This window comes from Tachysurus vachellii, chromosome 24, assembly GCF_030014155.1.
Source record: "Tachysurus vachellii isolate PV-2020 chromosome 24, HZAU_Pvac_v1, whole genome shotgun sequence".
In the NCBI taxonomy this organism is placed as follows: domain Eukaryota; kingdom Metazoa; phylum Chordata; class Actinopteri; order Siluriformes; family Bagridae; genus Tachysurus; species Tachysurus vachellii.
The window spans coordinates 13,870,497-13,892,604 of record NC_083483.1 but is presented as its reverse complement, the minus strand read 5'-3'; the positions used below and the strand labels follow the sequence as shown (position 1 = coordinate 13,892,604).

General features: G+C 44.8%; 2 protein-coding genes across 3 annotated transcripts; one reads left to right on the top strand and one right to left on the bottom strand.

Moving 5' to 3' along the window:
- Positions 1–224: 224 nt before the first annotated feature.
- Positions 225–2,387, bottom strand: LOC132839291 (F-box only protein 48). 2 transcript variants are annotated; one of them, XM_060860189.1, is made up of 3 exons: positions 2,250–2,387; positions 1,211–1,548; positions 225–1,129 (listed from the first exon to the last, which is right to left on the bottom strand). In XM_060860189.1, the coding sequence occupies exons 2-3, from the start codon at positions 1,511–1,513 to the stop codon at positions 968–970; spliced, it is 465 nt and encodes a 154-aa protein (XP_060716172.1). In that variant the 5' UTR covers positions 1,514–1,548; positions 2,250–2,387; the 3' UTR covers positions 225–967. The 2 variants fall into 2 exon arrangements, with proteins under 2 accessions (XP_060716172.1, XP_060716173.1); XM_060860190.1 differs by having other exon boundaries at positions 2,290–2,327.
- A 470-nt stretch (positions 2,388–2,857) lies between these two features.
- On the top strand, positions 2,858–21,785 carry aplf (aprataxin and PNKP like factor). The gene is made up of 11 exons (XM_060860738.1): positions 2,858–2,980; positions 3,069–3,172; positions 5,358–5,429; positions 9,336–9,496; positions 11,619–11,805; positions 15,064–15,193; positions 16,955–17,145; positions 17,801–18,060; positions 19,726–19,848; positions 20,047–20,093; positions 21,080–21,785. The coding sequence occupies exons 2-11, from the start codon at positions 3,077–3,079 to the stop codon at positions 21,271–21,273; spliced, it is 1,461 nt and encodes a 486-aa protein (XP_060716721.1). The 5' UTR covers positions 2,858–2,980; positions 3,069–3,076; the 3' UTR covers positions 21,274–21,785.
- Positions 21,786–22,108: the final 323 nt, after the last annotated feature.

The following is a 22,108-nucleotide window of genomic DNA, read 5'->3' as shown; positions in this document are numbered from 1 at the left end:
TATCTTCATATTATAGGTTTATTATAAGTTTTGAGTTTTGAGTTTTATGAAAAGAAATGAAAAAGCGGGCAGCATAATGTATTGTAATTATTTTTATTTTGCATTTAGCTGACACAACAATATGAGCGACAACATTAGATATGATGATTAGCTAAAGAATTTAACATACAGGTAATGTATTGCATTTTTAAACTACAGTATAATGAAATATAACCACAACAATAAATAATTAAATATTCATATTTATATTTATATTCATATTCATATTCATATTCATATTCATATTATTATTATTATTATTAGTAGTAGTAGTAGTAGTAGTAGTAGTAGTTAGTAAAGTCCAAAGACATGCATGGTAGGTTGATTGGCATCTCTGGAAAATTCTCCGTAGTGTGTGATTGCGTGAGTGAATGAGAGAGTGTGTGTGTGTGTGTGCCCTGTGAAGGGTTGGCACTCCGTCCAGGGTGTATCCTGCCTTGATGCCTAAAGATGCCTGAGATAGGCACAGGCTCCCCGTGACCCGAGGTAGTTTGGATAAGCGGTAGAAAATGAATGAATGAATGAATAATACTAATAATACTAATAATAATAATAATAATAATAATAATAATAATAATAATAATTTTAGTGATCAACAGTATATAAAAAATTTAAAAGTTCAGTTTTCATTGTTGAACAATAGAATACATATTCACACTGCTTGCTTAAAAATGTTTAAATCTCTGCTCTACAATTCAATCCCTACTTTCTAACAAACTCTGTCCTGATTAACTGCATGAATAAGATCATTTTTCTTGCCAACATCCATCAATCATTTTCCATAATAAATTATACATTTTAAAATAATTTTAAATATTAATTACAATCAATTACATTTTTTACACAAGTGCTTCAGAAGACATGTTTGTGCTCAGCAGTAAGTCCTTACAGCAGTTCATCATCACTTTAAAAGTCTGTATTCGGAGGTTTATCTCTCCAGCTCGGCCTCCAGGATTTCCCCCCATGTCTCTACATCCAGAGAGCACATGCTGTTTGGTGGCAGATCTTCAACACAGCGGATGTTGCTGTACTTACCTTTCAACCATCTTCTTTTTACGCAGCTCTTCTGGTAATTACGAACCAGAGTCACCTGGATATAAAAAAGAACAAACTGAATAGATGTTCCTTATCACGGATAATATCTTATATGCCATACAGCTGGGTGACCAACCTTCCAGGAATGTCCGTCGCTCCGGTCCCAATCCACCTCCCTTGGGCAGACAGCCAGCACGCCCAGACAGTGGCTCCTCCACAGCTTTTCGCTGCCCTCGATGATCACTTTCCAGCGCTTGCAGGTAACCGAGGCACGACACAGGCTCCTTATGTCCAGATCGCTGAAGATCTTCACGCTCATCTCTGTAGGTAGCATCTCTGTGAAGTTTAGCTCTGGTCCTCCGTTCCTGATGGACATCAAGGAGATGACTCCTTCTTCATTAGCATGGGGTTTATTGTTCCTTTTAGAGACATGCTGCATCTTTCAGCAACGCCGTACATTCCTCTCAACTGAAGCTGCGACAGATAATGACACAGGTTTGACTCAAGCAGGCTTCGGAAAAGATTCACGGCATGCAAAGCAGTTCGGAGTCCACATGATGATGACAGACCATAGTCCTGAGTGGCTGAATGTGGGACATGTGGTAGCCTAGTGGTTAAGGTGTTGGGCTACCAATCGGAAGGTTTTGAGTTTGAATCCCAGGTCCACTAATCTGCCACCGTTGGGCCCCTGAGCAAGGCCCTTAACCCTCAATTGCTCAGTTGTATAAAAATGAAATAATGTATAAGGGTGTAGGCCAAATGCTGGAAATGTAAAAATACGGAATGCTGAAGCCTTTCGTGGCGGAATTTACATCTAGTAATATTGTGATTTATCTGTATCCCAAAATGCATTCAGTCTCTTATCATATAATCATAATTTATGTCATGTTCATCTCATTAAAATTAATAAAATTTTCAACGTATATAAGAATAGTGTAGAAATCTTACTCTATTACTATTGTCAACTCTAAATTCTACCTATAACAATTTCTCTATAACGTTAAGGTTATACAGTATAGATGTAAACAGGCCAGGAACATGCAGGTAAATATTTATTATATAGTTATTATATTTACTATTTACTCAAAACGTACAACCGACAATTCAAATAATAAGCGGTAACTGACTTAAGATTCTATAACCATAACGATTTCGCCACAATAAATACAATTTACCTTCGATTTTCCAGCTAGTTTCGCTTTCGTGACAACTCACCGTTTAAATGCCTTGTTTATTGTGTCGTCACTACGCCTATCCTCTTGCTGCGCATGCGCAGGATTTTCAAAACATTGCAGAAACGACGCCTTTTCGATATGTATAAAATATTAAATAAATAATTTACACCACGTGTAAATCAAACTAATTAAAGGTGTCCGAATGGTTTACTTAGATTACGTAGTCGGTGAGTAATTTACAAAAAAAAAAAAAAAAAAAGGTTTTCATATCGAAAGGCGAATAAACATCGCTTTTGCGCATGCGTAAACATTCTCGAACGTTTCCAAGACAACAGAGTTAAAACACGCACACAAAATAAAATACATAATTAAATTTAAAATAATTAAATAATAATAATAATAATAATAATAATTTTAGCGATCAACAGTATATACATAATTTACAAAAGATAAAAACACAATAAAAATAAATAAAAAAATAAATTAAAACGTTCTAAAAATAAAAATAAACATTTAATATTATTAAATAATATTAAATATTTGCGCATTAATTCTTTAGTGCCTTAAATAAATGCGCATGCGCACTATTTCATGCACTACCCGGAAGTGTTTGCAAAAAAAACGTGCAAGAATGAAGGGCTTGTTTTGCTACTGAACATTTAAATATATATATATATATATTTGTGTTGTTGTTTTTTTTTTTTACACCTACAAAGCTTATCATCAATAAGGTACGTCACTGCGTTTGTTTATGCACAATTGGTGTAGTTACCCACGTATAAGAATAAGTATAAGTTGTAGTAATTAAATGTTTGATAGGACTCAGAATGCCAGGCTTTGAGTTGGAGCAGATTGATGGAGAAAGAACTTTCATTGACGTGCCACATGGAGACACTGTGATCGGGAGAGGACCGTTTCTGGGGGTGAGAAATGATTTAGTGCTGTTTGTTACTGCAAAGATGGAGGTTTAACAGAATGAAAAACTTCCAGACACAGGAACAGTTTCTTTCCCCATACAATCAATCACCTTGATCAACAACTCACCATAATTATATTCCCTGCTTCATATCTCTAAGTGCCACATTATCAGAACTGTCAGTCATCACATCATCTATATATTACACACTACTGCTGCTGTATATTGTACAAAAAGCATAATATTGCACAATATTGTTATTTGCACGCCCACACTTTATGTACATAACCGATCAGTCATATATTCTATTTTCATATTTTATATTCATTCTGTCTATATTGTATCTCATCGTCTGCATTGTTTTGTATAGTTTGTTATAGTGTTGTAGTCTTATAGTGTTATTTATGTCTGTACTTTTGAGAGTCACAAACAGCTGGAACCGAATTCCTTGTGTGTGTCAACACAGTTGGCCAATAAACCTGATTCTGATTTTCTGTCTTCTAACTGGGAAGTTAATCAGCTCTTTAACACGGTTTCCTGAGCTGATTAGGGAACACACAAGTCTGTGCAAGGTTTGATTCGTCATGAGCAGGATTTATCATCATAAAAATGATCATAAAATTCCAAGTTCAATGCCTTCAATGTCCAGGCATCAAACTTTCACTTTCAGTTGCAGGAGAAAACGTTTTTCTCTTGTTGTAATTACAACCTCAGTCCTCTAGATGGCACAGCATGGCGTGTCTTAGGACTTAGAGACCACTTACATTTCTGCCATTTATCAGGCACCTTTATCTAGAGTGACTTACCTTTTATTTCAATTCATACATCTGAGCAATTGAGGGTTAAGGGCCTTGCTCAGGGGCCCAGCGTCGGCAGCCTGGTAGACGTGGGATTGACCTTCCGTTCAGTTGTCCGACTTTTTAACCTCTAGTTCCCCTTTTCCACTGAGGCAGTTTGAGTGCTGGTTTGGAGCTTAAATTAAGTTCTTAAATAGCACCAAAACGTTGCTGGTCTAGACTTAAGAACTGCTTGCATCAGGGGCTGTGGGTGGGGCTACTGTGACCAACAAGACAAAAGAGAACGCCGTTAGCACCATTTTTAAATCATTTTAAATCAGGATTCGCCGCGTTTTGATGTCAACGTAGGCTCGCAAATCCATGAGCATTAACATTCAAGCAACATCCGCCATTGTTGTTGTGTTTGTGTTTGCTGCTGCCCGTTAACGTTGCTGTATAACGTTGTATACTGTGACGTCAGACTCGGCTCTGTGATGCTCTCTAGCCCATGGAAAGGCAAACCGGTTCTTAGAAGGATCGTGAGTGGAACCAACTTCGAACCAGCACTCTGAACCAGCACCCGGTTCTTTCTGGTGGAAAAGCGGGCATAGGCTACCGCCACCTAGTGTTTCTACTCAGCAAACATGCTTTAATATTTGTAATATTAAGAAACAATACTGAAAACAATGAAAGGTTAACAGTGTGAACTGTTCTGACTCATGGGTTTCTAATAAGATGCAGCAGGAGTCTAGTGGTCTCTAAACATCTTTTCCATCTTTACTGATTCAAACATGCAGCCTTCATACTGAACTAGATCACACACATGTAGACCATATGGTCAAAAGTATGTGTACCCCTGACCATCACATTCGTATGCGAGTCCTCCTCAGGTCTATTCCCATAAGCACACAATTTTATAGGATGTATTTGTATGTTGTAGCTTTACAGTTTCCCTAAGAACTAAGAGACACAGACACTGTTCCAGTGTCACGTCACAACGTCCCTGTGAAGAACACAAAGGTCCTGAGCTCCATGAAGACATGGTGTGGAGGTGAAGCTGCGAGATGAACTGGAACAACATCAGGGTCTGATCTCACTAATGCTCTTGTAGCTGAATGAACTCAAATCCACACAGCCGTAATTCAACCCTGAGAAGAGAAGAGAAGAGAAGAGTGGAGCTGATTTATAACAGCAAATAGAGAAGGAATGACTCTGGAATGAGATGTTTGACAAGCACACATGGGTGTGATGGTCAGATGTAAACAAACTTTTAGCCGTGAGAGTTTTTTTTTAACACGTGAGCTCCACATGTTCGAGACACTTGTTTCGATTCACATCTTGATTTACAAAATGTTCAGAAGAAAGAGATGTTTGTAAATCGAAGAGCCGTCATATTTTCTGTTTGTCCCCATACAGGTGAGTGATAAACGAGTGTCCAGGAACCATGGGATTCTGGAGAATGTGAACGGACAGCTGCGTCTCAAACCCGTACGTCCTGCAGCAGGTTTTCTTTGACCTCATATGTGCTGATGGTGACGTTTGATGTTACTGTGGAGGGTTTATTATGCTGTGCTGGAGTGTTCACATGAGAGAAACTACAACAAACGAACGACAGGATCGAAAAGCCTGTGATATAATTTTCTCTCTCTCTCTCTCAAACTGCCTTTGTCTCTCTCTCTCTCTCTCTCTCTCTCTCTCTCTCTCTCTCTCTCTCTCTCTCTCTCTCTCTCTGTGTGTGTGTGTGTTTATGTACTGGACAGTAAACAGCTTGTAATAGTAGAGCAGATTAAATATTTTTGCAGCTCTCTCTGTCTCGTGTTATGAAGCGTGTTCTCTTGTATTTGCTCAGAGATTATATTACAGCATTGCCAGTGTCACTCTTAGGAACTGTTTGTCCTGCTGATGTGATGAGCTGTGTGTGGGCTGTGTGTGTGTGTGAGGGCTGTGTGTGTGTGTGTGTGTGTGTGTGTGTGTGTGTGAGGGCTGTGTGTGTGAGGGCTGTGTGTGTGAGGGCTGTGTGTGTGAGGGCTGTGTGTGTGAGGGCTGTGTGTGTGTGTGTGAGGGCTGTGTGTGTGAGGGCTGTGTGTGTGTGTGTGTGTGAGGGCTGTGTGTGTGTGTGTGTGTGTGAGGGCTGTGTGTGTGTGTGTGTGTGTGTGAGGGCTGTGTGTGTGTGTGTGTGAGGGCTGTGTGTGTGTGTGTGTGTGTGAGGGCTGTGTGTGTGTGTGTGTGAGGGCTGTGTGTGTGTGTGTGTGAGGGCTGTGTGTGTGTGTGTGAGGGCTGTGTGTGTGTGAGGGCTGTGTGTGTGTGAGGGCTGTGTGTGTGTGAGGGCTGTGTGTGTGTGTGAGGGCTGTGTGTGAGGGCTGTGTGTGTGTGAGGGCTGTGTGTGTGTGAGGGCTGTGTGTGTGTGTGAGGGCTGTGTGTGTGTGTGTGAGGGCTGTGTGTGTGTGTGTGTGTGAGGGCTGTGTGTGTGTGTGTGAGGGCTGTGTGTGTGTGTGTGTGAGGGCTGTGTGTGTGTGTGTGTGAGGGCTGTGTGTGTGAGGGCTGTGTGTGTGAGGGCTGTGTGTGTGAGGGCTGTGTGTGTGAGGGCTGTGTGTGTGAGGGCTGTGTGTGTGAGGGCTGTGTGTGTGAGGGCTGTGTGTGTGAGGGCTGTGTGTGTGAGGGCTGTGTGTGTGAGGGCTGTGTGTGTGAGGGCTGTGTGTGTGAGGGCTGTGTGTGAGGGCTGTGTGTGTGAGGGCTGTGTGTGTGTGTGTGAGGGCTGTGTGTGTGTGTGTGAGGGCTGTGTGTGTGTGTGTGAGGGCTGTGTGTGTGAGGGCTGTGTGTGTGAGGGCTGTGTGTGTGAGGGCTGTGTGTGTGTGTGTGAGGGCTGTGTGTGTGAGGGCTGTGTGTGTGAGGGCTGTGTGTGTGAGGGCTGTGTGTGTGTGAGGGCTGTGTGTGTGTGTGTGAGGGCTGTGTGTGTGTGTGTGAGGGCTGTGTGTGTGTGTGTGAGGGCTGTGTGTGTGTGTGTGAGGGCTGTGTGTGTGTGTGTGAGGGCTGTGTGTGTGTGTGTGAGGGCTGTGTGTGTGTGTGTGGGCTGTGTGTGTGTGAGGGCTGTGTGTGTGTGAGGGCTGTGTGTGTGTGAGGGCTGTGTGTGTGTGAGGGCTGTGTGTGTGTGAGGGCTGTGTGTGTGTGAGGGCTGTGTGTGTGTGAGGGCTGTGTGTGTGTGTGTGTGAGGGCTGTGTGTGTGTGTGTGTGAGGGCTGTGTGTGTGTGTGAGGGCTGTGTGTGTGTGTGTGTGAGGGCTGTGTGTGTGTGTGTGTGAGGGCTGTGTGTGTGTGTGTGAGGGCTGTGTGTGTGTGTGTGAGGGCTGTGTGTGTGTGTGTGAGGGCTGTGTGTGTGTGTGTGAGGGCTGTGTGTGTGTGTGTGAGGGCTGTGTGTGTGTGTGAGGGCTGTGTGTGTGTGTGTGTGAGGGCTGTGTGTGTGTGAGGGCTGTGTGTGTGTGAGGGCTGTGTGTGTGTGAGGGCTGTGTGTGTGTGAGGGCTGTGTGTGTGTGAGGGCTGTGTGTGTGTGAGGGCTGTGTGTGTGTGAGGGCTGTGTGTGTGTGAGGGCTGTGTGTGTGTGTGGGCTGTGTGTGTGTGTGTGTGAGGGCTGGGCTGGGCATGTGTGTGTGTGTGTGTGAGGGCTGGGCGTGTGTGTGTGTGTGTGAGGGCTGGGCGTGTGTGTGTGTGTGTGTGTGTGAGGGCTGGGCGTGTGTGTGTGTGTGAGGGCTGGGCGTGTGTGTGTGTGTGAGGGCTGGGCGTGTGTGTGTGTGTGTGTGAGGGCTGGGCGTGTGTGTGTGTGTGTGTGAGGGCTGGGCGTGTGTGTGTGTGAGGGCTGGGCGTGTGTGTGTGAGGGCTGGGCGTGTGTGTGTGTGTGTGTGTGAGGGCTGGGTGTGTGTGTGTGTGTGTGAGGGCTGGGCGTGTGTGTGTGTGTGAGGGCTGGGCGTGTGTGTGTAGCTGTGAGTGTGTGTGGGGGGCTGTGTGTGTGTGTGTGAGGGCTGGCGTGTGTGTGTGTGTGAGGCTGGGCGTGTTGTGTGTGTGTGAGCTGGGCGTGTGTGTGTGTGAGTGGTGTGTGTGTAGGGCTGTGTGTGTGTGGTGAGGCTGGTGTGTGTGTGTGTGAGGCTGTTGTGTGTGAGGGTGGCTTGTGTGTGCGTGCGGGGTGTGTGTGTGTGTGAGGGCTGCGTGTGTGCGTGAGGGCTGCGTGTGTGCGTGAGGGCTGCGTGTGTGCGTGAGGGCTGTGTGTGTGAGGGCTGTGTGGTGAGGCTGTGTTGTGTGCGGTGAGGCTGTGTGTGTGGTGTGAGGGCTGGTGTGTGTGTGTGAGTGTGTGTTGTGTGAGGGCTGGGCGTTGTGTGTGTGTGTGAGGGCTGGGGCTGTTGTGTGTGTGTGAGGGCTGCATGTGGTAGGGCTGTGATGTTGTGTGAGGGCTGTGCGTATCTGTGTGTGTGTGAGGGCTGTGCGTATCTGTGTGTGTGAGGGCTGGGCGTGTCTGTGTGTGTGTGAGGGCTGGGCGTGTCTGTGTGTGTGTGAGGGCTGGGCGTGTCTGTGTGTGTGTGAGGGCTGGGCGTGTCTGTGTGTGTGTGTGAGGGCTGGGCGTGTCTGTGTGTGTGTGTGAGGGCTGGGCGTGTCTGTGTGTGTGTGAGGGCTGGGCGTGTCTGTGTGTGTGTGAGGGCTGGGCGTGTCTGTGTGTGTGTGAGGGCTGGGCGTGTCTGTGTGTGTGTGTGTGAGGGCCGTGTGTGTGTGTGTGTGAGGGCCGTGTGTGTGTGCGTGAGGGCTGTGTGTGTGCGTGAGGGCTGTGTGTGTGCGTGAGGGCTGTGTGTGTGTGTGTGAGGGTTGGGCGTGTGTGTGTGTGTGAGGGCTGGGCGTGTGTGTGTGTGAGGGCTGGGCGTGTGTGTGTGTGTGTGTGAGGGCTGGGCATGTGTGTGTGAGGGCTGGGCGTGTGTGTGTGTGTGTGAGGGCTGTGTGTATCTGTGTGTGTGAGGGCTGTGCGTGTCTGTGTGTGTGTGAGGGCTGTGCGTGTGTGTGTGTGTGAGGGCTGGGCGTGTGTGTGTGTGAGGGCTGGGCGTGTGTGTGTGTGTGTGTGAGGGCTGTGCATGTCTGTGTGTGTGTGTGAGGGCTGTGTGTGTGTGATGTAGCATAATGTGTAAGTCTAAAGTGAAGGACTAGCTGTATAATACTAATATAACACAAGTGTATAAATGAACTCCACACTCACTAGATGGAGCTGTTCCATGTCAGAGGAGTGAAGGAGTGAATATATACATCACTCTTTCTCTGTCTTTCTGTCACTCTCTAAACCCTGATGAACTTTATTTGCATATTTTTATACACCAGCCGTATCTCAGCGTTTAAACCCCCTCACTCGCTTCCTGTGTCTGCCGCAGACGCACGTGAACCCGTGTTTCTTTCAGACGTCTGTGGACGCGTCGCCGCAGCCGCTAGAGAAGGACAAGTGGCACCTGCTGAAGGACGGCGCCGTCTTCTCTCTGCTCCCAGGGACATACATGTACAGAGTGCGTGTTGTAGCGGAGGGACGGACACCCAGGTAACACCTACAGTACGATCTGGACCCTGCAGACAAGCGGTTCACTGGTCACTTCATTAGGAACACATACACAACCCTGATGCTGACTGAGACATGGAGCGGATTCAAGTGCTTTCTGATAATACGATTAAAGGCCACATTACAAGATGAACTGTATGCATAAAAATAACCAAAACAACAGAACGGTTTTCAGTGAGCAGGAATCATCACCCTCACCCTCTCAAAAAGCTAGTGTGAATTTAAACACTAGTTAAAGATGCCCTCACACGTATTTCATTACTTTTGTGGTAATGTCTGAAGTTTATCATGGCCATTCTAGTGTGGTATAGAAAGCCTGCAGGAAGACTCAGCTCGATTTGTGCCAGTTCTCATGAATATTCAAATGAGCTATGCTGCTTGGCTCCGATTGGCTAAGCGCTAGGATATGAGAGCATGACTATTCATTCACCCAGAGCAATAAGTAGCCTAGGCTAGAGGACATTTGTTTACAATCACCTGGAATTGCGGCAGAACGGCTTCTTCAGGTATATTGCCATATATATATATATATATATATATATATATATATATATACGTATATATATATATATATATATATATATATATATATATATAATATATATGACCCCGAATCTGAAGAGGAGACAGAAGCACCGGAAGAACCACAACCAGCTCGTTTAGCCATGGATGTATCTGGATGGTAATTTAACTATTTAAGTAAACCATCAAGCATTTTGAATCGTAATAAAATGTATTCGTGGCAATTGTCTTCTGACATTATCACTTTTAAACCATTACATCATTGGCTAGTGGCCAAATGTTTGTGGATGTGAAGTCTTTCATATCATTCTGCGAGAGATCCGATCAATTATTGCAATAGAATTCCATTGAAGGTGAAAGTCAGCTGGGGGACATGGTGGCTTAGTGGTTAGCACGTTCGCCTCACACCTCCAGGGTTGGGGGTTCGATTCCCGCCTCCACCTTGTGTGTGTGGAGTTTGCATGTTCTCCCCGTGCCTCAGGGGTTTCCTCTGGGTACTCCGGTTTCCTCCCCCGGTCCAAAGACATGCATGGTAGGTTGATTGGCATCTCTGGAAAATTGTCCGTAGTGTGTGATTGCGTGAGGGAATGAGAGTGTGTGTGTGCCCTGTGATGGGTTGGCACTCCGTCCAGGGTGTATCCTGCCTTGATGCCAAGACAATAAACAGTAACAGAAACAGCGCCGATTATTTCTACGTCACTCTGAGCAGCTTTTCTAACTGACCTGATTTCTCCGCTTATTTCTTTTAAGTGGCTAGAACTGACCGGGGAGGTAGAAGTTCGTTTTCACACGACACAACACAAACACATATGGACCTAACACATATCAAAAAATACTAGTAAAAACGGTTTTGTGTGGAAGGGCACCTTTAATAAACCAGAACACATCAGCGATGCAACTTTCAGATCGGTTTCGTTTAGCCGTTCATCACGCAGCCTTTTCCAATCAAAATTGCGCCCACGTGGCACGCAGATGAGGGGGAGAAATAAATGATGCTAATCTCTTCTGCGCACCCGTCCGTGAGGAATCGATTCACGACGCTGTCATTTGCATGCATTACACAGTCAAAACATTTTGGTGTGTGTGTGCGCGCGACAGGCAAGAATTAAACTCTCTGTTCTTACACAGATGTCTGTGGGAAATCTATACTTATTTTTACGGATGAAACCCGTTAACATTCCATGTCGTGCTGTTTTATATCAGGTTTGGTGTTTTAGACGATTTTTGGACCAGTTGTTCCCTTGTAATACTCAGCGTGAAGTATATGATGTGTGTGACTTTGTTTTCTCTTATGAGAAGAAGCGCTCGACGTCCTCGTTGTATCGAACGCGAGGGATGCTGCATAGCCGATTTAAATAAATAAATAAATAAACAAACCACGACTTGGTTTGCTTGCGTTTGAAGGCAGAGGAGAAATAAATCAGCTTTGTTTTGTTGCCTGTCTGAACGGCACACTGCAGTAGAACTGGCTCAGATCCGTTTGCCTGGCAGGTTCCTGGCAAATCTTTACTTAAGCTCATCACGTGATTTGGAAATGTTGCAGGAGAAGAAACTCATTAAATTTTTTTTCTTATCGTAACAGGAACAGTCAGGGTTTCGAGGAAGAGGAGACGGAGATGGAGTCCGAGACGGAGCAGAACTCTAAATCCTCACGATCGTGTGAGGAGACGCTAGCGTACACTCCTCAGACCAAACACTGTCCGTCTTTCACCTACGAGGCGGCCGCGAGAGACGAGCCGCACACGGCGGACACTGCCGCATGCGATCAGGTGGGGTTTAAACGCTGTAGTCGTGCGACACGGCGCGACGCTATAAGACCTGAAACTCCACGCTTCTCTTCTGTAAAGGCTTTCCGCTAGATGTTGGCGCATGGACGAGGGGATCCGTGTTCATTAAGCTACTAGAGCATTAGTGAGATCAGACACTGATGGTGATGGTGAGGAGACTCCAGGTCCAGTTCATCTCAAAGGTGTTCAGTGGGATTGAGTCAGTGTTCAGTCTCTCACACATTGTCAAGTGAAGTGAAGTTATAAAGCTACGGCACACAAAGACATGATACACAGTTGTTTGCTTCCGGAACTGAAGACAAGGATGTGATGGTCAGGTGTACGCATCCGTTTGAACATATATTGCTTATATCTTTATAATAGGAATCATTTATAATAGGAATCATATCTGTTTGATTCCTTTAAAGGTGCAGTAAGCAACATTTATCATGGTAATATCTAAAGAGCTGCAGTGAGATCCATACGACACCTGAACTTTTTAACGGCCATACTTATTAACAGACATCCTCCAGATGTAGAGTCTGATTACTCGAATTAAAGGAGCAATAAGTAACATATATATTAGCATTGGCACCAAATTGATCGATCAGGCAACCGTTCCAGTTGTCTGTGTTTGCGATGCGAATATCTAAATCCAGAAACGTTTAATTATGTTGGAGCCATTAATACACTTTATTATGGGCTGTCAGTCTCTGCGTCACCATGGCAGCAAACAATACTATATCCTGCTTTGTCTTCATTCGAAACTCTTCCATTAACAGAGAAAAAAAAATAGATATGTATAATGGCTATGCAGAGATATGCAGAGGAGGTCCATTTCCTTTTAAAGGAGCAGCAAGCAACATTCTGATGTGTAGAAACACTTTACATACAACACATCACCTACTCCTGATCTGTATTACGGTTATAACTGCTGCTGACTGTGGAATATTGTTTCTTTGAAAGAGTGTGAAATATATCTAGTTCTTGCAGGCTTGTTTTAAAGGTGCGGTAAGCAACATTATCATGTTTTGTTCTCACTGGAGAACTGTATACATTACTACTGCCAATCTGTCTTACTGTCCAGATTGCTAGATTTTTTACCTGACTAGCTGTAATTTAAGCGTGTGTGTGTCTGTGTAAGCAGTATAACAGACATGTAGGGAGGGTTTATTTCCTTTTAAAGGAGCAATAAGCAACATTCTGATGTGTAGAAACACCCTATGTAATACACCTGACCTGTATTATTGTTATAACTGTTAGTTGTTGAATACATTTTCTTGTAAGGAAATTCACTCTTTGTCACGTGTATTATTATTTTTTTTAATGTCTCACTGCTGCATGATCAGTCAGCCATCCGATGTCTTGGTATGATGTATCTTCTATATTTTTTTTGACATATCGCCCCCGCAGCGAGTCATAAAATCGCTCAGCGCTTATCAGAACGCCATGTTCATCGATATCTCAGCTAGACGTCCTGGGGTTTTTATAGGTCTTCTGTGTGTACATAATAGTTTTACCAAACTCGGATGGAAAAGAGACAGATTGTTTATCTATTATTCCCCTTTCTATAGCGTGAACCGTGGGAACGTGGGAAGCCGCTGTAGCTCCTGCTCACCCACACACAGATATAGACCTTCCATTTCTGTAAATCATTAGAGTTAAATGAGAGAGAGAGAGACATTGAGAGGGGAGAGAGAGAGAGACACAGAGAGGGGGGGGGAGACAGGGAGAGAGAGAGACAAGGGGAGAGAAAGAGAGAGAGACAGGGAGAGAGGAGAGAGAGAGAGAGAAAAGAGAGAGAGAGAGAGAGAGAGAGACACTGAGAGAGAGACACAGTGAGCGAGAGAGGGGGGAGAGAGACAGGGAGAGAGAGAGAGAAAAGAAAGAGAGAGAGAGAGAGAGAGAGAGAGGGGGGGGGGGAGACAGGGAGAGAGAGAGAGACAGGGAGAGAGAAGAGAGAAGAGAGAGAGAGACAGAGAGGGGGGACAGGAAGAGAGACAGAGAGACACGGACAGAGAGAGAGAGACAGGGAGAGAGAGACACAGGGAGAGACGGGGGGGAGAGGGGGGCTGTAGAGCTGTTAGAATAGCAGAGTTTGTACAGAGAAAAGATGATCACTGATAGTATTTCCCTACACTCCTTATAATAAAGCCAGTTTGATGTCAAGTTGATATAAAGGCTTATAACAAGTCATAAGAGGCTGCTTTTGTTCACATAATAATGTAAATTTTATTATGAAGGCTTATGACATTTGTCATCTGTCGTAAGAAACATTTCTATTTAGTGACATTTTACTTGTCAGTGTTTTGTTTGTCACTTTCACAACATTATGACAACTGGCACGCTGTTGAACAAATTGTAACTCAGCTAATAATGTGTCATAACAACCTTATGTCAACAGAAATCTATGCCAGTTGACTTGGGTATGATTTCAACTTGGCATCAAATTTGGCAAACTGGTCTTATGACTGTTGATGCCTGTTAAAGTAAACCTTTGTAAAAGTATAAATTGGTTGCCATAATGGGGTTTATGTAGCCCTATGAACACCATCGGTATATAAAATAATAGTGAAGTGTTCAGTTGAAGAATGTCCTGGCGGCATAAGGACGTCATTTGACTCAGGTTTTGAAATATATGAAATAATGTTATCCTTGTGGTGTTGTAGGGGTGTCATTAAGGTGTTATAAACAGAAAACATAACCTTGTTTATTGACACGGCCAGAAAACGTAGATAACCTTTCTTTGATCAGTGTCTCGTTAGAATGTCATTGATGGTGTCATTCATTTTAAAATAAAACTCACTTGTCACTTGTTACATGCTTATGAAGGTGTCATGTAGCTTTATAACCACTTGCCATTATATAAAAGTGCTACCAAACTATTAAGGCAAGCGAGTCGCTGGCAGCACAACGACATCACATGACACCGATTATAATTTAGGCACCGTCATATTGTTGTCAATGTGGTGGTCATAAGAGCTTCATAAAATTGTTATGAACAGTTCATGACTTCACTTAAGGACTAGAAAATGTCCTTAAGCCATTAGAGTGTCATTGATTTGCCTTAGATATTGTAGTCAAACACAATATGGTATCTTATGGATCAGAAAAAAAGTCTATGGTTGTGTTACAGCCTTATGAATGTGTAATGTAGCTCTATAACCACCAGCCTTCCGTAAAGTGCTACCAAAATATTTATCTAGAGAAGTGATTTTCAGAAGTTTCTTTATCTGTGTGTGTGTGTGTGTGTGTGTGCAGGTTGGTGCAGATTTTCGTTCTTCTTGTAAATCGGACGATCCTGACCCTCCGACGCCTCGTAAAACCAGAGTTCTTCCTGCTTGGATGAAGGCCGTTGCTCCTGCAGCCCTGAACACATCACCAGTGAAAGGTATCGGAAGGAGAACGTCGTGTTCACCTCAGCGACATCTCGGATCGCTTAGTGGCCTTTTTGCCTCAGACGTCTGAGTAGCAAACCGACTGCGCTTGAGAGAAAGATGTTGTTTGTTTGGGGGAGGGGCATGCAGGCAGGTGCGGGGGAGGGGAATCATATAACCAGGGGCAGTTGCTGATTAGTTGCTTTGCCATTTCTCTTTCCCTTCACCGATACGTAAAGCGACAGAAGACGAGCGAATGTGCAGATTATTCGCCGAGTCGAAGCGAATAGGATAAAGATAAGATGATGTTAACATCTTTACTCCGTCCTTTAAAACCGATCATTAATGTCACTGTGGCCTTTTAAAAAACATTCCTTCCCTTATAAACTCAAGTTCAGTGGAAACTGTGGAGATTCTTCACTGAAACAAACCCTGATTAAAAGTTCAGTCTGTCAGCGCCGGGTGTCGTAAACACCGACGTTTCTCTATATTTTTTGCCATTTTTTCCCTACTTTCTTCTTCTTCACTCTTTCTAGTGCACTCACTCACGCTCTCTCTTGTGAGAAGTTGTACACCAGAATGTATAATTCGTCTCCTCGGACCTGAAAAGACCTCGGACCTATTTTCCATTCAGAGGCTGACAAAATTGCTGGACTTTTGTGACTTTCGGAACCTGCAATTCGGTTGTGAAAGAATAGAGAGAATCTGTTTATGAGGTTTTATCGACTTTCCAACGCTGGAGAGAGAAGTAGCTCTTGTACGTAAGGTTCAGTGGTGTTCCTGCACCAGCAGGAACCCGGACTGTCCAAATTCACCTCAATTCATCTAAGATACGTTGTGTATCTTTGAGACGCTTTTCTGCTCATCGCGGTTCCTCAAATGCCCCTTTTCCACCAAAAAGAACCGGGTGCTGGTTCAGAGCTAACGCTGGTGCTGGTTCCACTGGCGAACCTTCTAAGAACCGGTTTGCCTTTCCACCGGCTAGAGAGCCGTCACAGAGCCGAGTCTGACGTCACTGTATACGTGTCACGTTACATAGCGACGTTAGCGCAGCAGCGGCAAACACAAACACATCAACAATGGTGGATGTTGCTTTACTGTTAATGCTCATGGCTTTGTGTTACCTACATTAACACCCAAACGCGGCGAATCCAACGTGTACGTGCAGCTCCATGTAATCTGTATAAACGGAGGTTGTAATCGAGAAAGTACATAACGTTATTTTATCATTAACACAGAAAAAAGTTAGCCTTAGCATGTAGCTACTTACTATCATGTGTGCTGATAATGTATCATATTGCGGTAAAGTAAAAGTGTATTAAACATTAGTATACTTAAGGTACATTATCAAATGCGCTAACAGTAGCCCCGCCCACAGCCCCGCCCACAGCCCCTGACACAAGCGGTTCTTTAGTCTAGACCAGGAACGTTTTGGTGCTACTTAAGAACCACTTTTCCTGGTTCAGAGCCGGTGCTTTGGCTGTCGAAAAAGAAAGAACTGGTTCTAAATTAGGCTCCGAACCTGCACTCAAACTGCCTCGGTGGAAAAGGGGCAAAAGTGGACTAGCCAAGTTTCCGCATCTCCCTGGGTCTTTTTTTTGTTTTTTTTGTTTTCTTCATCCTTTCAGCAGTCTCTGAAATACCCTAAAATACAGATGTCATGCACCACTTACTGAATATTGTGTTCTTTTTTTTGTGTGTGTGTGTGTGTGTGTGTGTGTGTGTGTGTGTGTAAATTGCTGTAACGTGACTCTTCGTACGTTTTCGTCCATCAGCAGTGAAACGAGCTCCAGCACGCGCAGACCGAAACACTCACACAGGACCCAAACGACCCCGGGCAAGGCTACCTTCATCATCAGGAGACGAGGAAGAGGAGAAAGGGGTTGACGAGGCTAAGGAGGAAGGATGTAGCAAAGCCCCCAGTAAGAGAGCGAGGAAGCTTCAAAGTGACACGGAGGAGAGCCAGGTACCTCTCTCTCTCTCTCTCTCTCTCTCTCTCTCTCTCTCTCTCTCTCTTATATTTTTCTTATATTTTCTTTACATATGCCAGTTTGTTAGGAAGTGGAGGTCAGAGCACACTGTCAGCCATGATGCAGCACTGCCTGGAGCTGAGAGGGTTAAAGGCCTTGCTCAAGGGCACAACAGTGGCAGCTTGTGGTGCTGCGGCTTGAACCACCAACCTTCTGAACCTTCCACGCTGGATTGGACCAACCTGTGTTTCTAATCACCTGCAGATCACCGGCTTGCACTAGGGGATCAAGATAAAGCAAAAAAATCTCAATCATTTTACTTAGAACTTAGAAATAAATGATAAGATTTGGTTTTAGATAAAGATCTAAATTATAATGATGCATCAATGAACCGGTGTGTTTTAGACCACCAGATGATCGGTGGGTTTTAGATCATTTTTATTTGATCTTTTGGGTTGTTGATCGCAGGATCGGGGTTCAAGGCCCAGCACAGCCAAGCTGCCACTGTTGGGCCCTTGAGCAAGGCCCTCAACCCTCCCTGCTCCAGGGCCGCTGTATCATAGCTGCCCCTGCACTCTGACCCCAACCTCCTCAGTTAAGATATGTGAAGAAAAGAATTCCACTGTGCTGTAATGTATATGTGGTCAACAGGACCAGGCTGAGGCTCCGGTGTCGATGTCCAGCCCAGACATCTCACAAGAGGACGAAGACACGAACCCAGACAAAGCAGCGCAGAAAACAGACAAACAGGAAAAGGATGAAGAAAGCAAGAAAACTGACGGCGGTCAGACGTCTAAAGCTGGAGGCTCAACCTCAAGGCCAGAAAGCTCCAGAAACTCGCAGACAAACCTGCAGCAGAAGGTTAAAGTTCAGCGCAGGACGCCATGTCCCTACGGCACTTCCTGTTACAGGTACGAATCCAAACCAAATGATTACTTTTTTAAAAAATTAAAAAAAAAAAAAAAAACAGAAATATTTGGCATCCCGTCCTCAAGCAGGACCTGCTGAGATGCTCTAGTCCTCAAGCAGGACCTGCTGAGATGCTCTAGTCCTCAAGCAGGACCTGCTGAGATGCTCTAGTCCTCAAGCAGGACCTGCTGAGATGCTCTAGTCCTCAAGCAGGACCTGCTGAGATGCTCTAGTCCTCAAGCAGGACCTGCTGAGATGCTCTAGTCCTCAAGCAGGACCTGCTGAGATGCTCTAGTCCTCAAGCAGGACCTGCTGAGATGATCATTCAATTTAAACTCCACGCTTTGTTTTATTTCCTCCTGCTTTCAGATAAGACCTTTTGGTGCTTTTTATTTCCTGTCTTTTATTTAAAATCGGAGAAATCGCATCATAAACTTTTACCATGGATAAATTGGTTCCATCGCTTTTGCGTATATCAAAAGGACCTTGTGCATGTTGCCCTCTTTTATGTCTTTGATTTGTTTTTGTTTTGTCTTTTACGGCTGACTGCTAACAGGCCGAGAGCACTCCGTAGTCGTGTCCGTGGTGAATCCCACATGGCTTGGGACATCTTTTATCCATTAAGTTCCTCTTCAGATCTTCAGGCTGGAAAGAACACATGACGTATCACTTTACCATTATGAATCTTCCCAAAGTTCTTCACTCAAATTATTTCACTCCTTCACGGTACTGTGCCGGGCCCAGTGTCCCTGAGCATCTCAACTAAGTGTAGAGAGAGAGAGAGAGAGAGAGAGAGAGAGAGAGAGAGAGAGAGGGAGAGGGGGAGAGAGGGGGAGAGAGAGAGAGAGAAGGAGGGCTGGTGAGAGATGGAGAGAGAGAGAGAGAAGGAGGGCTGGTGAGAGAGAGAGAGAGAAAGAGGGAGAGAGAGGGAGGGAAGGAGGAGGGCTGGTGAGAGATGGAGAGAGTGAGAGAGAGAGAAGGAAGCATGAGGGCTGGTGAGAGATGGAGAGAGAGAGAGAGAGAGAGAGAGAGAAGGAAGCATGAGGGCTAGTGAGCGATAGAGAGAGAGAGAGAGAGAGAGAGAGAGAGAAGGAAGGGGGAGGGCTAGTGAGAGATGGGGGGAGAGAGAGCGAGAGAGCGAGAAGGAAGCATGAGGGCTGGTGAGAGATGGAGAGAGAGAGAGAGAGAGAGAGAGAGAGAGAGAGAAGGAAGCATGAGGGCTACTGAGCGATGGAGAGAGAGAGAGAGAGAGAGAGAGAGAGAGAAGGAAGGGGGAGGGCTAGTGAGAGATGGGGGGAGAGAGAGCGAGAGAGCGAGAAGGAAGCATGAGGGCTGGTGAGAGATGGAGAGAGAGAGTGAGGAAAGGAGATGGTGAGATGGAGAGAGGGTGATGTTGGAGAGAACAATCTGATGCTCTCTGGACCATTTAAAGGAGCTCCCCTGAAAGCTCTGTTGATGTTTGACACACAATCATTTCCACTATAATTCTGTCGACGGCACTGATGTGTAGTGCGACAGAAAACCTGGTCTCTCTTAGTCAATATGTATCGCTTCAGAATCCCCCGTGTTTCCTGGTTGCTTAGCAACAGTGTCAGGACTTGAAGCTTGCCGTGTCAAAGAATCCACAACCTCACAAGAAACGCTGTGTGTTTACGTTCCTCCTCCAGGAAAAACCCCATCCATTTTCAGGAGTGCAGTCACCCCGGAGACGACGACTACGAGGAAGAGCACATCGCAGACGAGGAAGCTGACGATCGTCCGGAGTGTCCGTACGGCACAGACTGCTACAGGTGTCTGACCACTTACCAAACCACTGCTCAAACTGGTAGAGCAACTGGTTGGTGAAGCCTCTAAATAACACGCTTCACGAATCCATGACACTTTTCTGCCTGATAGCTCCGAGTTTCTCTCGTACACGTTGTTCCAGATGTAACTTTACGTGCTTGTGTTGTGATTTATTTATTTTTTTTTTTTCTTTTCCCTACCAGGAAGAATCCTCTCCACAAAAAAGAGTACAAACACACTAAACCTCCAGGTTTGTATTTTCCCCTTAAAAGTCTCAAACTAATCCTTGTTGAATTATGACCTGATTGCTAAATTTTAAATAATCTCGTTTAATACGAATTTGATACGCTGCCAGCTCGGACCCGAGCGCGTTCTGGGACGCCTGCCAAGCTACGCTGCCAAGTACGACAAAACTTAACTGACCCAAACAGAGGAGAGGGGCAGATGAAGGGGGAAGTAAAGCCCCAATGATTCAGCTGTTCATATCTTCCACTGACTCTCTCGCTGGCTGTCCACTTGAGACACGCTGAATAAAAGGATACGGTGCTTTCATTGATTTGGCAGCTTTTATAAGCCACTCAGGACGGAGCAGGGGGAGGAGAGGGGAGGGGAGGCAGGGGGGTTGGTAATTACTCGCATCTCTTATTCACACCCACCTAGTTTGCTCTCTTCCCTTTGAAATGCACATGACCCCACCTGAGCCAAACACACTCAGATACTCTCTAGAGAATAATTCACTCCAGGCCGAGACCCAGACTGCAGTCCCTGCTGTTTTTGAATTCGCTTCAAGACTTTGTGTCAAATCCCCATCAATCACTTGCAAGGTTAATTGATTAAAGGGGCAGTTTGTATTTTGTTTTGTTGTCGAAATGAAAACACTGGTCACTGGCGGCCCCGAACCGCCGACCCTGAACAGGGAGAAGCCGAAGGACAACGGCAACGAAAACACTCGTCAAGTCCTCGGCCGCGTCCCAATCCGCTCCCTAGCTGGTGAATCAGTACATGAGCGTTTATACATGAGTGTGTACATTTGTGTACCTACACAAACAATAAACCGGCTGTTTTTCAACAGCAAATATTTTGGCATGCTTTATTTATAATAAGACAAAAGATGCTAATTCGTTATTCTGCGTTCTGAGGAACGAATAATTTAAAGACACAGTTCACTAAAATGTATCGCGGCCCTCCGGTCTAATACGTCACTTTCATTTTCATTAATATTCTATCGCTCTACAGCAAGGACGACCGCACCGGCGAACGACGAAGACGAAGATGAAGACCAATACGAGAACAGCTTCATTAACGACGACAGCGAGGAAGAGGACGTGGTCGAGGATCCGGACTACGTTCCCGAGTCGGAGGACAGCGAGAAAGAGGACATTAAACAGCTGCAGAAGGAAGCCAAAGCTTTTCTCCAGAAGAGAAAATAACTAGAGATCTTCTGCTCAGTTGTTCTCCAGGCTGATCGAATCAAATGAGTCTGAAGATGTCAATTGTCTGAGTTAGGGTGGATGTGTGGGGTCATAGATCTGCAGGAAGGAACGTGAATCGTCTGTAACGTCAGCATCACAACAACTGAATGTATTTTCCAAAGCACTTCCAAATTTCTATCACTACGTTTTCCAGAGGTTTCGCAGGATGGACGTTTGGGTCTCGGGTCAGTCCGTGTAACGTCTGGCCTCTGGAACGACTCAAACTCAGGGATAAATGTCATCTCTGTTGATTTTTAGAATTTTTTACAATTTGTTTACACCAGTTGTCGCTCAAAGGGGGGTTTGTGGCTGTGAAGTTTATAATATCAGGACAAGAATGTAGTTGTGTAACACTTTCATGTAGAGTTTTTACTCCTGCGTGGTTCAGGCAGAACATTGTAGAGAGTTTATTTTTGTTTTTAAACAAATGTTCTTACTTTGTGCTTCTTTAGTAAACTTTTATCCAAGAACATTGGTGTACGTGTGGTATTTGAGGGAATTTACAATTTAATGTGGTGAAAATGAAAAACTTTTCAGGGGTGTTTAATACATCAATAGAAATCACAATTCTCTCCAAGGATACTTGAATATATGAGTATAAACGACAAACTATTACAGAAACATTTTTTTGCTAACATAACACCCGAAAAGGGCAAAACATCGTAAATTTTTATATCCAAAGAAAACGAGCTCTTAAAGGTGCGGTGCACGATGTTTGAAAACTGCTTCAGACAGACAAAACAAACGTGTAGCCAATGAGCAGAAAGGGGCGTGTCTTGTCAATATGCGGCAA

Coding starts and splice junctions, on each gene's coding strand:
- aplf (XM_060860738.1), top strand. CDS start 3,077: ATGCCAGGCTTTGAGTTGGAGCAGATTGATGGAGAAAGAACTTTCATT. Junction 15,194..16,954: donor GAACACATCACCAGTGAAAG/GTATCGGAAGGA, acceptor TTCGTCCATCAG/CAGTGAAACGAGCTCCAGCA. Junction 18,061..19,725: donor TACGGCACTTCCTGTTACAG/GTACGAATCCAA, acceptor TTCCTCCTCCAG/GAAAAACCCCATCCATTTTC.
- LOC132839291 (XM_060860189.1), bottom strand. CDS start 1,513: ATGCAGCATGTCTCTAAAAGGAACAATAAACCCCATGCTAATGAAGAA. Junction 1,130..1,210: donor GCGACGGACATTCCTGGAAG/GTTGGTCACCCA, acceptor TTTTATATCCAG/GTGACTCTGGTTCGTAATTA.